At 33.9% G+C, this 18,328-nt stretch overlaps 1 protein-coding gene across 1 annotated transcript in view; it reads right to left on the bottom strand.

Annotated features, from left to right (window-relative positions):
- The window catches only part of LOC150096335 (calcium-activated potassium channel slowpoke-like), a 171,049-nt gene that overhangs the window by 70,460 nt on the left and 82,261 nt on the right, over positions 1–18,328 (bottom strand). The window contains exons 4-6 of the mRNA XM_090408803.1: positions 9,179–9,290; positions 8,262–8,413; positions 2,422–2,589 (exon numbers count right to left, since the gene is read on the bottom strand). Of these exons, the coding sequence (XP_090264929.1) occupies positions 2,422–2,589; positions 8,262–8,413; positions 9,179–9,290 (432 nt within the window). The remainder of the gene's footprint in view (positions 1–2,421; positions 2,590–8,261; positions 8,414–9,178; positions 9,291–18,328) is intronic.

Below are 18,328 nucleotides of genomic sequence, written 5' to 3'. Positions count from 1 at the left end.
CTACAGTGCAGCTATTCTTTGATATATATTATTAAGATATATATCAAAGTTTTAGATCAGAAAAAGGTGAAATATTAGTTCTACTTTCTTAAAATCAGAAAAAAACAACAACTTTGCAATAATATTTTAGAAATATTCCTTCATATATCGCATGATAAATCTTTTGAATGTAAAAAATGTTTTTCCATGTATTTCCATGCTGCCGATGAAATTTTTTTCCAATTATTTATTCCCACTTTTAAACAATAGTGTGTATTTGTTCATAAATGCACAAAATAAAATGAAAAACAGTGGGTGAATAAGCAAAACAAATTGCGATCAACTCATCCTGTTCCTAACGAACGAATGCACCGTTCTACCTTTGCTTCTGTAGAATTTCGTTAGGATTCTTATTTAGCATAGAAAAAAAAAAAGATAGCAGAAGGTGAATTTAGCTCTGGTCGTAACTAATTTTCCATATAAATTATTTAAAAATAAAATCCTCTTTATAGATATATTTGATAATCACTTATTCTAAGACCTATGAACAGTTGTCGTCTTGGGAATTCAAAGATTTGCTATCTACAGATTACTTTAATTCATTTAACCGAAAACGAATTCAATTAAGAATAAAAAAGTAAAATTAAAAACTCATTTAATTAATCAATTTTAACGTACACGACCTCCGATCAACAAGCCATGGATTCAACTCATACTTTCGGGATGGATAATTGTGATTATATATAGAAGGAAGATGAATTCCAGCGAATGGTGTGAGACCGTTATCCTGTTTATTAGAGGCTTAAAGTAGTTTAAGAAAGTTACATGTTTGGTTTCTAGGATAGGATTTCTGAACTGTTTAAAAAATAAATTTAAAAATATAAAAAATATTTTTAAAAAATGAAACGAAATTCCTCGTTTCTCCCACGGTGCTGTTGTTCAATTTTTGCAACTCTCGTTGGTGGGAGACATAAAAAATACAAATAAATAAATAAATAAAGTATAGAATCTTAATTACTAATACATAATTTCAGCTAAAAGCTCTTCTCCAAGTTTATCATATGTAGTTCTTGTGAAAAACTAGTGCAATAATAATGAAGGGGGTACAAATCCTTTGATGTTTATCTGCCAGGTTTCGCTTACTGGTCTACCTTAACCAGTAAGCGAAACTCTAAGAACTAGGATTAAGATCTATGAGTTTAATACCGAAAAACTATCGGCAAATCCAAGTGTAAGTAACCGCTTTGGTAGTACATTTGTACTACCTTTTTGTACTACCAAGTGGTTACTTACACTTGGATTTGCCGATAGTTTTTCGGTATGAAACTCATACATCTTAGTCCTAGTTCTTAGAGTTTCGCTTACTGGCAGATAAACATCAAAGGATTTGTATCCCCTTCATTATTATTAAGGTTGCCAGAAAAATAGCCTTTTGGCTTTAATTCTATGTTATAAACTAGTGCAATAGTTCTAATGCGAATTATTTGCTATATAAAAATATTCATTTAATGAATCAACAAACAAAATCTTACGCTATAAACTGTTGACATTCAGGTTAAGCTATGACGTATTTTTTATTTGAACCTACATTAAAAATAAGCTGCCACAAACAGGCTTTAACGCTAAACCACTTGATAAGATTTAAATAAAGAATACATCAACTTCAAGAGTTAAATCAAACTAGGGCAACTAGGTTTATTGCCTTAATTACTTGGAAGTAATACTATGCCTCCGTAGCGCAATTGGAAGAACGACGGTACATTGCGCCCTTCGATTGGAATAGGCCTAAGTTCGATTCTCGTCGCGACGGGAGGAATCTTTATCTGGTCGATTTCAATCGATGGTGAGTTAGCCGATCTCATACGGAGGTAGCAGGGTTTTTTCTCCCGGAAACTCGGGTTTTTCATCCCGCATACATACAAATCGGCCCTTCAGAACACACGCAATTTACAGACAAAAATTACTAGTTGTGGTGGTGTTGGAGGTGGGCGGTAGATGGCGTTGATTCGTAGTAGAGGTAAGGTGTAGGGACAGTTGAAGATGTCCTCCCGCGATGAGTCTTCGGACTCCTTGGAGGTATCAGGAATAATAATAATAATAATAATAATAATAATGTAAACAACTAAAGACTATATACAATGGTGTAAGCGTCGTTCGCTAGAGGTCGCTGCATGAACAATGCTATCCACTTAACCCAAATTGCTTAACCTATAACTTAGAGAATATTGTTGTAGTCAATACGTAATACATAATTAGAGTAACTTATTAGAATTAGAATTAAATTAGAATTAGAATTTATTTCCCGTATTTCTTTCAGACTTATAGATTACCTCAATATGAATTAAAATGTAATTAGTTTTATATTTTTAAATCAAATATTAATCTCTATAGGGAAGATTAAGAAATCGACACAATAAATTTAGAAAATGGGAGGATACTTACCAAACCAACAAGAATAAACAGAACAATAAACCCTCTGCCCAGTGTAGTTTGACAGTTAATATCGCCATATCCGACTGTTGACATGGTAACAATCAAGAAGTAGACACACTCCCAATATGTCAAGGGATGAGAGTTAGTAAAATGTAATGGATCCCCTGAGTTTTCGAGCTGTAAAAGAAAACAGTACAATGTAAAGATAATGTACAGAAGTTAAAAAAATGTAAAAAAGTTTTGGAATCTGTGAATGTTAAAATGTATTTCTGTGACTGCACGTGTAAAATATTGCAACATAAATGATAGATGTGCAGGCTTTTATCTAGAGATCGAGTCTATTTCCCTAACAGACTTTTTTTTCTTTGTCTAAAAATCTCAGTGACAAAATCGACTTCTTTTCAAGCATTTTATTCTTTGTGTTTTATGTTCTTCTTTCGGACATTTGTTTCTTCTGTCATTTTATGACGTCACCGATATCTCCTTTTGTTAATGTGTTCATTGTGTCCAGTGTCGAAAGAATATTAACTAAGTCCATTGACGTCCTAATACTCCTAGGTTTTCTTTATTATCAAATAAAAAAAATCGAGCTGCGTAACATTGAGTGTCATTTAAACTAATGGTCCGATTGACGTAGAAAGTTAGGAAAATTCTATGGCATTTAAAGGAATCCCATCTTGTCGTTTTAAATCGATAAAGAATCGGTAATAAGCAGATTAAGGGAAGCGATAGTACAATTCAACGCTAATATAGAGATTTCGCTTATAAGTTCATAACTGTAATAATTAAATCACGTGAAATAGTAAATATATATGTTTATTAATAGTCTTCTGTTAATTATTTTGCAACAAACTAATTGCATTGCTAAATATAATATTAGTATGATACGCAAGCAAGTTCGTTCTTGGTTACATCAAGCAATTGTGTTTTCAGGTCTCACTATCTCTGTCAGAAAATCCATAGATTAGTTTGCCCTAACAATAATAATATAATAATCCTTGGCACTTTTACATGTCCTTAAGGCCCACGACCAACGGCGGCTCGTGCATAGGCACTGCGGAACTGCAACACCCCCAATTTTTCTCGATATATAAATATATTTATTTATATTTGCTTGTAATATTTAATTTTATCATCAACAATCCTATACAATTCTCTTATTTTCTATAAAAAATAATAAAAATCCATCTTGTAGCACAGTAGTAGTCCGGGCGGTTTGAACCAGATCAAGAAAAGATAAGGAATCGTGACGTGATTGGTTGATAAGAAGATGACGTCATTACGGGCGTGACGTCATGGGATTGGAATGTTTGGAATTTCCCTGGGGGAATATGTGCCAGTGACGTGTGTTCTTGTGTTTTGGTTCGTGTATGGAATTATGGGTGATGGTAGAGATAAGGATTCGTGTTGTGATTGGTGGGACACTCTGAACAAGATCAAGATCACGATAAGGAATCGTGACGTGGGTGTGTGTTGTTATGAGATGTAGATAAGTGACGTCATTTGTTAGTTGTAAATAAGTGACGTTGTTGTTTTGAATGGAAAGGAAGATATATTAGAGATATGGAATCGTGTCGTGATTGGTGGGACACTTTTGACCAGATCAAGATCAAGATAAGATAAGGAATCGTGACGTGAATGTTTGAATTTAATTATATGCTGATGTCACTCAAACATATAGTTTTTTTTTCTTCTATAGATGGCTGTACTAATTATCCAATACATTTTGGGGTATTTCTTTCCTGTTAAAAGGTTGGAATTCTTAGAGTAGAGTCGTGATGGCGGCAGTGATTACGCTTTTCTGAATAATTTAATTATATTCTGGTGTCCCACAAACACACACACACATACACACAACACACATATTAGACATGAAAACTCGCTAATGTACCATGTTGATACTCTAATACCGTATGATTATTCTTATAAAAAAAAAAAAACTATTCAGTGTTAGAATTACGCTTACCAAAACATACGAGCAGTGATTACTGAAATTACAATTATCAATTGTTATGTTCAAGTTAAAAAAAAATTAACTTACATTTCTTTCCAGAATGGGAACATCTTGGTACTATCTAGGTTTTCTGAATATTCCGAATTGTTGATTTTTTAACATATATTCACAGCACAGGACACAAACACAAGTCTGAAAACGTAGTTGACTTTTTCTATATAGGTTACTGTGGCTAACATATATTCACACCACAAACACACAAAACATAGGAGTTGAAAGATATTTCTGTAAATAACCAGAAAAGCTACTTAATTTAGATTACTATCCGATTAGTTCTCTGTATTAATTCTTTCCCACTGTTGCTCATGCTATGATTTCCCAAGCTTGGTGGGAAAGTCTATGCGCCGTTTAGTTTAGGGTAAGTTTTATTTCCGGTTTCGAATTCCGAATGCTGTTAGAGTGTGGAATTCTGACAAGTCAAATTATTATTTTTTTTTTTTCAAATTGATTGGTTATTTCTGTATTTTACTTTTAAAATTCATATTCTAACCGAATAACTGAGGAAAATTAATAAATATATAAAATGTATGTGAATTTATTTTCAAACACTAGATTTCACATTAAGTCTTAATGAGAAATGGATAAGATATCGCTCTTATCTGGTCCCCAAATTGCTGTACTTAGGTGAAAAATAGTGTGTTTTGGTTCGAACTCTTGATTCCCGTAGTAAATTACGGGAATCAAGTTTACTACAATTCTGTAGTAAATTAATGCTTACATTTATTTTTTTTTTAAATACCAATATGACTATTAATTTTACCTTTGATTCCTTGTGCTCTTAACCTATTTCTGTAACTGGAATTTATTTATTTTATTTATTTTTTCTTTAGCATTAGCAATTTTAAGTAACAGATATGAAAACAAACAAGGTTTTGAACTCTCCACAGCTTTTTTCTACAGCAATCTTTTTAAGAGTTTAAGTAACGCGCCATTGGTTTAAAATATCTAATGGCTCTGTAAAATAACCAAACTCTAACAGCATTGTGACTTTTCAGGTGAAATCTTCTCCACTAAAATTCTGGCTATTAATTTAATACCCGATTATTCCTTTTGAAAGAGTTGACATTTTCATGAAATATTTGAGGGCTTGCATGAACAAATAAGACTTTTAATTCGCTGAGTCAAAAAATGTCTCTGGTTACTTTGTGGCATGAAATTTCACAACGAAAAAACAAATGTTCTGGTCTTACTTAAGTTTGTATAACATCAATGACACCCAATTTGTTCATTTAAATTTACACATTTTATTTGAATGAAATGTTATTTACAAATTGTATTTACTGAATCTAACATACAGAAAATAAATAAATTGAAAATTACATCAAAGGTTCTTTCCTATGCTTGTGGAATTGCCATCATGTGGTTTTTGACAATGTGACTCTCATCTGAAAGTTAATTTTTCGAAGAGAAAAATCAAAAAATGTTTTTGATTTTTCTCTTCCTTTGGCAAGTAATATATGATATTTACATGTTGATTCTATCATCCAATTTCTTAGTTTGTCCAGAGATAGTGAACCAATTTCCCACTTCAGCTGATGGTTATATTTTATTAACCAAAGAATTCTGTTTTTTAACTCTTTCAGGTAATTCTTTCCAACTACAAGGTGATTTTGTCAATGCATATCTTACAATAATTCCATCAGAAATACAAATTTCTTGAGGAAATAAATTTGAACTCTTATTCAAAAGAAATTGGCAATCAATTATCCCAACGATAACTGAAAATTCGTATTTTTCACCCACTGTCGATTTTTCATAATCGTTTTCCTTCATTCTTCTTCTTAGATTATGGCATCAAAAATAAATAGTTATTTATTATTATTATTATTTCACTGATTATTAGCTCTGATCATATATTATATGTTAACTTTCTGTTACAAAATTCTAAACAATTAGAACTTTTCACAAAGAAACTTTCAAAGAATTTGTGGCATCAGCATATAATTAAATTCAAACATTCACGTCACGATTCCTTATCTTATCTTGCTCTTGATCTGGTCAAAAGTGTCCCACCAATCATGACACGATTCCTTCTACACTAATATATCTCCCTTTCCATTCAAAACAACAACTCATTTATTTACAACAAACAAATGACGTCACTTATTTACAACTAACAAATGACGTCACTTATCTACATCTCATAACAACACACACCCACGTCACGATGCCTTATCTTATCTTGATCTTGTTCAGAGTGTCCCACCAATCACAACACGAATTTTTATCTCTACCATCACCCATAATTCCATACACGAACCAAAACACAAGAACTCACGTCACTGACACATATACCCCCATTGAAATTCCAAACATTCCAATCTCATGACGTCACGCCCATAATGACGTCATCTTCTTATCAACCAATCACGTCACGATTCCTTATCTTATCTTGATCTTGATCTGTTTCAAACCACCCGGACTACTACTTAGCACTTAGGAGGACGAAGGACGCTCGCAGCACTGTGTTTATCACATATTGCTACGCACGCAAGCATATGCACGTCATTGTGAGATGCGAGCTATTAGCGTAATGCGGCACTGTCCGTTGCGCAGTTTCACTATTGTTCATATGCAGTTTGCGCCAGTTCTAGAGTGTTCATAGTGCTTATTGTGTTCTTAGGTACAATAAATCCTTTAATTGAACATTACAATTAAAGGATTTATTGTAATATCAAAAAATTGAAATCCATTCCTTTAATTGCAATTAAAGGAATGGATTTTATTTTAAAATAATTTTGAATTATAACAAACTGTATAATTTTATCGATAATAAACAATATTTTTTCATGTTTAATTTTTTTTTTAAATTTTTACCATAATTTTCATATTTTAGCCAAACACGTATACACTGTACTTACAGCGTGTATATATATTTCGAAAGTTGCAGCACCCCCACGATTTCAAGCCACGAGCCGCCACTGCCCACGACCTCCTAAATTAGCTTTCATTGCTATAATTCATTATTATAATTAATGAATGTAATTATTACTATAATTAAGTGGTTAATATATGTCTAAATGTATATTTTTATGTGTAACGTTATTGGCCAGTGTGCCTGGTTGCGAGTTAAAAAACTTGAGTTTCCGGGAGGAAAACTTTGCCATTTCCGTAAAACTCATCTTTACGTGAAAATCCCCGATAAAGGAAGGTTCTTCGCCTCTTAGACGGATACTCATTCTGGTATTTCCAACCAAAGACTTTTCGTCGAAACAAAGTGAGCTCTCAATACTTGTTTAGAATATTTTTATGATAATCCCATTTATGAAGGATAGAAAACCTCTATTACTTTAGAATCCTTATATAATGCAGGAACTTTTCTCTAGAAACCAAAGTAGTCTTTCTAAGTTACGCAGGACTCTACTAAGTAAGATGGTTGTCGCACACCTACCGGTAAAAATCATCTATCTCCTATTGTTTCCCTAACTGAGATTTACTATCGTCTGCCTCCATATTTACTTCACTATTAGGAAGAAATATATTTTCCACCTATCCCATGAATATTAATTATTTTAGCCTCCTAACTAGTTCTCAGATGGAGATGGAATGATTATTTTTTCTCCTAAAAATTGAAGACTTCTCTCCTCCCCCCAAGAAAAAAAAAGAAGCAGGAAAAAAACACAAAGAATTCAAAGATATAATGAGACACGACTTTCCCTTAATTTCTTGAGCTATTCTGAAATTATAAACAAATTATAAGCATCCCACCTCATCCGCCATTTGTAATTATCTGATGAACCTCTCTGACGACATCTGGTGTCGAGAATAACAGTAATCATCGGGCGCTTATGTTACCTATTGGATACATTTTCAGTCGACAGATGGCATTACTTACTAAGTGAATAATTCCTGCAGCTGTCAACCAGACACTAATGACAATGGAAACCAATTGTGCCAAGCGAATGGAGCTGCTTGTCTTCAGGACGTTCAAATACTGTAGGATATCCGGTATGGACATCAACCGCAACGCTCGAAGGAACCGTAGACCTAAAAAAAATAATAAAGAAAGAAAAAACTGTATTTCATTTTGAAGTTTATCCGAATAGGTTCAATCATTTTATTTTATAATAAGATATCAATGGGGAGTTGTTTTCTTAAACTTAATCTTGTATTCGATTCTCGAGATAAATTCTGTAATTGTGTTTCAGTCTTTGAACTCATCGCGATTAAAAATACATTCATTAAATGAATAGACGGAATTTTAACTACTCATGCATATCTTTTCATGAGATGTTGGCTCCTTGTATGCAATATAATAAATCGCAGTTTACATGCAAACAATCTCTCTACAGAACGTTATAATCAATCATAGCTTGTGTTAGGGCACTTGAGAGAAAGCGATGTATTGTTGCCACACAAACGTTGCCATGGGATATTTGCTTAGCAACTAATATTCGTAAATTACACTTAGCAACACAGTTTTGAAGTCAACATGAATAATTGAAGAACATATTGGTCATTTTCTTTTTACTGAAGACAAGAGAAAAGAAAGCACAAATGAAATACATAATTGGTAAATTGTGTGCATGATTCTTTGGAGAAAGAAAATCGTATTTCGATGTTGCGTCCTGTTTTTAAAAGAGGATTTGTTAAATTGAAATCCAAAACGACAAATGGGGTTAAATGACGTAAAAAAATAAGCTGGGCTTGAAGCAAAATAAACTGAAAATGAAGACATTTTTTAAGGAAGATTTCTTAGTATTTGCGTGCTGTTCAATGAAGACTTGATAGTAAATGATGTTTGTTACTTACCTATCCACGTCCTGTCGAGGTAGATGGACACGAAGGACGGGGGAATGGTGAAGTAGTCGACAAAAGAATGCAACTCCAGCATGAACCACAGTTTGTCGCTAGCTGCTATGAACTAAAGGAGAAAAAAAAGAAGGGTTGGTTAACACATTAAGTATAGTTGAGAATTTACTCCATCGATTCATTCCTAAATTTACAGCTTAATGAGTTGGATTTGTTACGTAGCAATGTTCTGAATTAAGATACTAAACATAAAGAATACATTGCTGAGTATAAATATGAAATAATACTTAATGGTGACAAATATAGCTGCTGATACCGACTACAATTATTTGTCCGAACAAAGAAGGGGAAAGAAACTGAAGGTGTGAATTTCTGTAGCGCTTTTACAGTCACACCACCGAGGCAATCTCGTGCTACGTGCGACTTTGAATGGACAGAAGCAGAAAAGTAATTAGCGCCTGTCACGTCTTGTAGCATTAAGCAACAGACTTAACGTTCTTTTTTTTATGTTATCTGAAGTAACAACATAAAATACAAAAAATGTCAGACAAACACATCAGGATAAAAGGACATGAAATATAGCCATACTACACCGACGTAATAAAGGAGCATAGGTCGTTGATCCAAATACTGTGCTGCTTATCACGTATACTTTAATAAGATTGGTAAATCTGAAGGAAGAAAATACGGGGGAGGACTGTTGCTTTGAAAGACCATCAAATTGAATCTTTTTTTTACCGATTATTTTGTCCATCACATACTGTAGAGTTTTTGTTGTTACTTTAGTTTTTACCATTTTACTGGGAGTGTAGTGGACTAGAATCGTGATGTCATTTAAAGGTAATCTTCAGTCGACAAAAATTCGAGCAGCTGTTGATCAAAATAGACAGAGAAAATGCGGCATAGGAAAAAAAAATAGTAATTCCGCGCTTGAAACAAATGTATTCTTGGGCCCCTCACCGGTAAAGGTCAAATATAGAGTGGTGCTGTATATATAACATACAACAAAATAAAACGATAAAAAAAAAACATTTTTATTTCTTGTGGCATGTAATGTCCCTTTATTGATGTGTTTATTTGACAGTGTTTACTTTTCTGTGTCTCTTCTTACGTGTGTCTTTCCTGTGATACATGATTTCTGCAGTTTTGTATCTGCAACTTCAAAGCATACCATAAAGTTTTTCGGGTGATATTAACGTATAAGTTAATATCATCCGAATAAGTTTTTCTTTCCATGTAAAGAAAAAATAATACTGAATATATCACGCGTATTTCCTAACAAAAGAAATAAACTGTACTACAGTTTTTTGTTTTAGTTATTTTGGTCAAGATCGAAGATATTTTGATCATTAAATCGAAGTATTTATCACGTTTGACTGCTCCACATATAAGACAAAAAAATTATCGCAATATTTCTCCCGGTGAGTTCCTTCCTGTCCACAACTACCGAAATATTGCATCACATCACTGAAGAGAGAGAGGTGATGTAGACTTCGCCGCGATGAAATATCCATTTCCTATGTTTATGGCAGGGAAAACGTAGGGTAAGAGTGACATGTGCAGTGCTGGTACTGACAAATGATGGCTGAAATAGCTACCTGTGGTTTCTACGAAGCAGTGTAACGTGGTCCAATGGGGTCTTTCCGTAAATGGTGATGATAGGTCTTATCTTAACGAAGCAAACTTTCTTCAGTTTCTGATGGTCATAAATAACATCGGATAGCAAGAAAAAAAGTCATTTTAGCAGTTTAATTTTTATTACATCTCAAAATCCCTAAAGCTATTTGGTTGAATGACGTATTCAACCACGTCACATCAAAGAGGTTGTTGGAAATGTGCTTAATGCATTTTATAAGCCGTTTAAATATAAATGAAATTGGGAGATAATCAAGTGGGGTTAATATCGCCTTTGTTTTAAGTGTTTTCCCCTAAATTTGATCTTTTTTTGTGACTCTAGATCATTATCTGGAGTCACAAATTTTTTTTTCTAAACTTCTGGAGATGTTTGAAATATAAGTCAAATGTCTAGATATTTACCTAATAGAAATGGAGTGAGCAGTTGAAATATGGTTTAACAATGGACGAATGATGGCATACGTACTTAACTGGAACTATCGCGTGTCTGAATATAATGTATATCATGTCTAAGGCCTTTTACGCTCGTGAGATTTTTTGATGAACGATGTCTAGACTTGGAGTAAGATGATACCTTGCTTTTATTGCATTGAGTAGGTTTGCGTAACATTTATGAAGCTTCATTGAACTTTCTGGCAAAGCAGTAGTCGTCTATATACAGCATTTTGGTTTTCTAACAAAGTACAAGATGCTTTTCATTGGTCGTATTGTAAGACTAATTTGGAGTTGTGTCTTCCGCAGTTTTTTTTCCCACATTTTTAACATGTTCTGACATGCGACTTTCTCTGGAGATCCAAATTCAACCTTAGCAGTAGCTTTTGTAAACATCTGATCTCTGAGGAGTGGTTTAGGAGGATGAAAAATCTTGAATTTATGCATAGTGGAGTGAAAGCTACTTCTATGCCATATCGTCGAAGTATTTGAGAAATATTTCTAGTTCTTGTGGATCGTCTTGTACTTGTATACATTTTGAAGTAGGATGTGGCTGAAGTAGATCTACGTTTTTGATCTGTCTTCTTTGTGCTGTTACGGACATTGTATGCTCTGTCCCTTAATTTTGAAATGACTAAACAAACACACGTAACAACAGTAATAAGTTTTAGTAAGTAAATATTTCATTCTAAGTATCTTAGGACATCGTCAGTACAGTTAATTCAAACAATACTAGAAATAGCATACAGTTAGGGCGCATGCTTACAATGGAATACCTGTATGCGGGCAGTAGCGTGTTATAGAATAAAATTAAAATATATCTGGAGAAAAAAAAAAGAAATACGAACTTGTGCTACCTACAAACCAATCAACCAGATTTATAACTTATTGCCTTCTCCTAAAGACAAACTCTCACCTCTGATGCTACCTGGCGTGCAATTTACAGGAACATGGAAATTGCCTTACTTTGAACAGGCAGGTAGATCTGTTCATAAACGCATTTTGGAACATCAAGATCATATCCATCTTACCAAACCGCAGAAATCTGGCTTCGCACAACACGGAGTTGAAAACCAAAACCAAAGGATCCATTGGGAAAAGACCAAACTTCTACATCGATCTTTATATAAGCATGACCGTTTATATAAAGAAAGTGCTGAAGTCCTACTTCACAGACCAAATCTGAACCGTAAGGACGTTCTTGCTTTCCCTAAAGTATGGGAAATTGTCATACAAAATTGTGTAAAATAATTTTTATATATGTTATCTTATTTTAATGCGATCTATTTTTTTTTCTCCAGGGTGTACTGTTTGAATTAACTGTACTGACGATGTTCTGTGATACTTAGGATGAAATATTTACTTATTAAAACTTATTACTGTGGTTACGTGTGTTTGTTTAGTCAGGAATACTCCATAGATTTCATTGTACAATAAAATTTAATTTTGAATGATTTGAAAAATATTTTCGCTTGTTTAGTAAGTGGGCAAACTGAAGCCTGTGGACCAGCTCCGACCCAATAACTTATGTGGTCGTTTTCAAAATATATATAATCAACAGCTTCATTTTTATGAAGATATTTCTTGAAATCTATTAAAACGCATAACTTAAAATATAAGATTATTAAAAATATTTTATTTTTCATAAAAACCTTTGAAATTATAATAATTTCAGGTGAGAAAAAAAAAACATAATATGAATAGACAACTAAACACACTAATGATGGCTACACTATTTTAATAATCCTAAAAACAATGCTATAAATTAGAAAGCTAAAAATCAGTAAACCAGATATTTTGATGTTTACAGAGAGTACCAGCAATTTGCATATTGTTGAATGCTACTTTAGCAAGTTTTCTGTTTTGTGAAAAGAAAGTAATGCTTTGGTCTAGCGGACAGTATGTGAATGCTAGTGAAGTGAATGTTTGTAATATCCTTGCTGTATTTTCAGATATTCTATTTGAATTGTATATTCTTCTGTTGTAAATGGAACAGTTTCAACTGTGACGCTGTGAATCGATTTAACATCAACATGCATTCCTCCTCCTGTTTTGGTTTCTGCGGCAAGTGTAGTATACGGCCGGTAGTTTCCTAAGTGAATACTTGTTTCTCTTTTTTGTATGTGATTTGTTTCGGTTAGGATTAAAATATCTACATGTTCCATAATTTTGTGAGAGGCCTGAAAGTTTTTTTTTAGCCAGTACTTTTTAATACTTTTAATACTGACGTGAAGCAAATTGATATTCTCTTCGATCTTGACTTCAGTATAGAATTTTTCATTTTTCATTTTCTTTAGCAACTTTCGTTCGTAATATGGTTAAAAATGTCTCTTGACCTCCTTCACACTATTGCTGTATTGGATAAATTCTTCATTATCCGTACTTTTTTCGTAATATCTCTCATGAGGTTCTGGAATAGTTTCTCAACAAAAATGTTTTCAGTCATCGTTTTTCTTCATTCAAATCAAAATTTAGTTCATCTGTTTCCAATGCGTTATTTATATCCATTGAACTGTTATCATATATACGTTCACTGTATGTATCGCATATAGTACATCTGCAACCTGAAAACTAGACTTTCAAAAGTTAGAGCTTGTAAAGTGAATTTTTTTCAGGCAACTTTGGCATGTGACGTAATCTCCATCTTTATTTTTGTAGTGGCAGTCATTCCATTGTTCAGACTATTATAGAAGGTCTCAATATTACTCACACATAAGTGTGTAAAAATATTATTTCTGTATCAAAGAATTTCCAAACCTCGAGGGGCTGGTAGAGCATCTTTTACACTGCAATTTTAGTTTTATGCTTTACAGTTTTACCTAAAATTTTTACAATTAAAATACTTACTGTTGTTTTCTTCACTCTGTTTTCCATACCTCTCGGAAACCCAACTTTTTCATCTCGCAAAAACCAGGCAAATCTGCCAGAAGAATACACTCGATCAACAAACGTAAATACATTGGCGATGGCTGTAATCAACACTTCATTTTGATGATGATGTTATCATTGTTTTAATTAATGATTCTGACGTGATCCTATTAGGAATGATTTATGTGAATTTAGCGTTTTCCTCAGATATCTGTTTTTATTATTTTGCGCTTTATTTATCCAATAACATACGCAGATATAATTAGAAATTTACTTCAACACAGACGGTGAATAACTTTCATTTGGTTCGAGATTATTTACACCCAAATGCTTCGTCATTTTCGGGGAAACCCATAGAATGTGTCATTTAGTTCTGGATCACTCTCAATGGATGCGACATTACTAAATACATTCCGTAATTATATACGAAGGTAAACGTCATTTGAATTTTCACATGAAGCAGATTTAATTATTAATTAACAAAACTGTTAATTTGTATTATAATCCGATAGAAACCCCCGTTCTAAGATTCAGATCGGGAAGTTTAAGCTTGGACTCGCATTTCCTCAAACCTTGTTGTCACAGGTCATGCAACCTGACATTGCAATTATCGTGGATACATAAATGAACGTAAATATAACGCTAGTTCGTTTTCTGGGCACTACAACAAGCAATCCTAGCCGAAACCAAACTAGGAGAGGCATCCCTAGACGTTCTCCACCTTTAACAGATGAGAGCTATCCGCTTGGTAAATAAAGGTCTCCTGATAGTCAACTATGCACAAATTACATCCATCGGATTTCATGAACGTGTATCGTAATTGAGCCGGCCTGGGTGGACGAGTGGGTTATTTTATCCGCACTCAACTAGCCTGCTGTGAGTTCGAATCCCGCCGTGGACATGGATGTATGGGATTATCCTTAGGTGATACCTTAATTTCGTCGCCTGGTGTGACTCTTTCGCTTATTACAAGACCGAAATGGCTTTAAAAAGTTAAATGTTTAGTCTTTAAAGCAAGCTATCTACATATGAATTCCGTCCATGAACAGTTATCATATAAAATATTCTAGTACAACCATCCACAACTTCTAGTTGAGAAAGCTATCAAGGCACAATAAGAAGGAAAATGCCAAACTCTTTTCGACACTCTTATATTTTTTATCTGCTTGTGATTTGTCTAATTGTTTTTTTTACTACCTACCTTGTTTCCATCTTTGAATTATGGCAGCTATAGTTGACATTGGATACGAAGTACTGCACTCACACGCTCCACATCACGCTTGTCAGAGCGTTATCAAATGTTATTAAAAGCTGATATCCTCTGATAACACCTCGCTGGAAGTTAGTTAATATAAACAACGTTCTTTTTCCAATACTGCACGCAACCATAGTCATTTAGCGTGCATCTCATGACTATGTTTAATTATTGTTGTGCAGCGCTCCAGAAAAAAAAAAAAAAAAGGTTAGGCGTCCACATGATTCTTGCAGTATAGCGTAGTTTGGCTCTGCAGTATTTCATAGTAAAACTCGCGATTTATTTGAATGTAATCACCATACCAACATGCAGTACAGCAAGGAAAACAGTCAACATTGGCAGCATAATTTTGCAACATAATTGATTATTTTGTCGTCCAAATAAAATGCCTTCAGCTCAAAACAATATATATATATATATATACTGCTAGATAACACGTCATGAAAGTGTTTTATCTTTGTAATTTTTTGCTACATATGTCTTATGGGAATGGAACATTCCTATAAAATATACAGTAAGATAAAATGTTTCACAAATAAGCGAACATATTTTATCTGCGACACTTTAAAATGATACAAAAAACAGTTCAGTGTCTAGTTACCATCTTTGAGCTTTTAGTATCCGAACAGGAGGCTTAATTCATTGTACGTTATCACCGACAAAACTCACTCTCGAAAAACATTTTGATGCATAAAGAAAATATTTTAGGCTATTTGCTGATGCTGAAAAACTTTCTTTGCTGCTTGAGTACACAAATATAGAACGTAGAAACCACTAAATGTGCTCAAGACAAGCCATTATGTGTAGTTATAAGGCAAAAATGATATCATATTTAGACTGCAAGTTCCATATTACTTACTCAGGTGAATGGGCATCAAGAAATGGGATGGAAAAACGCACTTAATCTTTCTTCCACTGAACGGGGATACGTTAATGCTGACAGCTTGTCCTATTAATAGCCGGATGTAGGCTGGGCTGCGATGGTAAAACTGGGGTTTCAAAGCTCTACACGCAGACGGCACCAGTTTCGATACTATTACTGAATAAATAGCGGCTATCATTCTTATCATCAAGGAAGAAAAAGTGGCTCTTGACAAGGAAACCAAGGCCCGAAAGTAACTACCAGACGAATTGGGTTATTAATCACCAACATAATTCTATACGGAACATATACTATAGACAGTTTAAGAAATTGAAAAGTTGGCGATTATGAGAAAATTTTGCTGTATATGCAGATTTGAGAACATTTCCAGCTGAACTGAAACAGAAAGATTAAGCCCATTTCCCTACACTTACCACTCAGCATTCATTACTGTTTACTTCCTTCCTTATTTTAAAAAATATTTATTCCTGGTTTTCCTCCTTTTATTTTATTAATAATTTATTACTTGTCTTTTGGTGCAGCTTTATCCGTTAATTTTGTGCGTTAATAGCGACCTCTATGTAACTAGTATTCTATACTGAACAGATCCTAAATAATTTTTTTTCTAAAGCAATTTCCTTACTGAACACCTACCGGAATATGTGAAAACTAAGAATCGTAATATTTTTCACATATTCCGCTAGGTGTTCAGTAAGGAAATTGAACTTACTGAACAGTTTAAACTTATGAATCGAAGTTTAAACTGACATATTTTTATTAGCTAATTTATATTAAGGATGTAGATTGTAAACAAATATGTTAACTATAAACATAGGTCTAGACATGCAGTCATTAATGAAATAATGCGATATATGATTAAATTAATAAAATCTAAGTTTAACATAATTTGGTACATAAATAATAAGCATTAATTAAAATGTAATAAAACATTAGTTTATTTGATTTTATTATTTAAAAATTTTTATTTTAATTAATTTTTCCATAAAAAACCTTTATGAATATAGTATATTTAAATTATACTTATCCTGCATGAACCCATTAGATCGACCCCTGCTAAGAAGACCCTGCTATTTTCTGACTTGGATGCTGTACTAGGCACAAATGAATCCATCATCGTCGCTGGAGACCTAAATTCCAAACATCCCTCCTGGAACAGCAGAACCACAAATAAAAATGGCCGTGTCCTCTTCATCTACACAGGATTAAACAACGCTGTCGTTACAGGACCCACTGAACCAACCCACTACAGCCCAACTGGCACAGCCGGCATCCTAGACATCGCCATCTTACACAACATCAAATACCAGCACAGCATTAAAGCACTGAACGAATTATCATCAGACCACAACCCAATCCTACTTCACTTAGGGAACAAAGATCAGTCACCTCCCCCCTAAACCTCCATTGTCTGGGAGAAACTTAGGAAAGTGCTACCAGAACACATTGGTCCGGTTCCTCATATAAAAGTCAAGGAAGACATGGACACGTCAATAAAGGGCTTCACCAATCAAATCAGTAAAGCCATAACAGCAGCCACAGTATTCACGATTACCCACAAACAAAATCGTCTCCAGGAAGAAATCATGGACTTAATAAGGGAAAAGAACAGACAAAGAAAAAGATATCACAACACTCGTGCTGCCCAGGACAAAACAGCCCTCAAACGATTAAAAAAATCTGTCCGAGAAGCTCTTCAGAACCACAGGAACCAACAATGGGACAACAAGCTCACCTCCATCTCCACAGCAGATCATTCCATATGGAAATTCCTAAACAACCTCAGGAACAAGCACAAATCCCTCCCCCTCTGCAAGCAGAACAGCATCTTGCATACATAGATGCTGACAAAGCCGAAGCCATAGCAAGAAACCTAGAGAAACAATGCAGTCCTGCATATGAGAACCTAAACATCAACCATGTATACAAGATCCATCGTAAAGTCAGGTTCACAGTAAATCGTCTCGATGTCAATCCAAGCCCTATAATGCCTACCTCACCTATCGAAATAATCGGCATTATCAACCATCTCAAGATCAAAAAACGCCCCAGGTCCTGACGGCATCACTATTCAAGGCAC

This window comes from Typopeltis vanoorti, chromosome 19 (genome assembly GCF_054136105.1).
Source record: "Typopeltis vanoorti isolate ZY-2024b chromosome 19, IOZ_Tvanoo_1.0, whole genome shotgun sequence".
In the NCBI taxonomy this organism is placed as follows: Eukaryota; Metazoa; Arthropoda; class Arachnida; order Uropygi; family Thelyphonidae; genus Typopeltis; species Typopeltis vanoorti.
The sequence above is the reverse complement of the archived record's forward strand: the minus strand, read 5'-3'. Positions and strand labels throughout refer to the sequence as shown.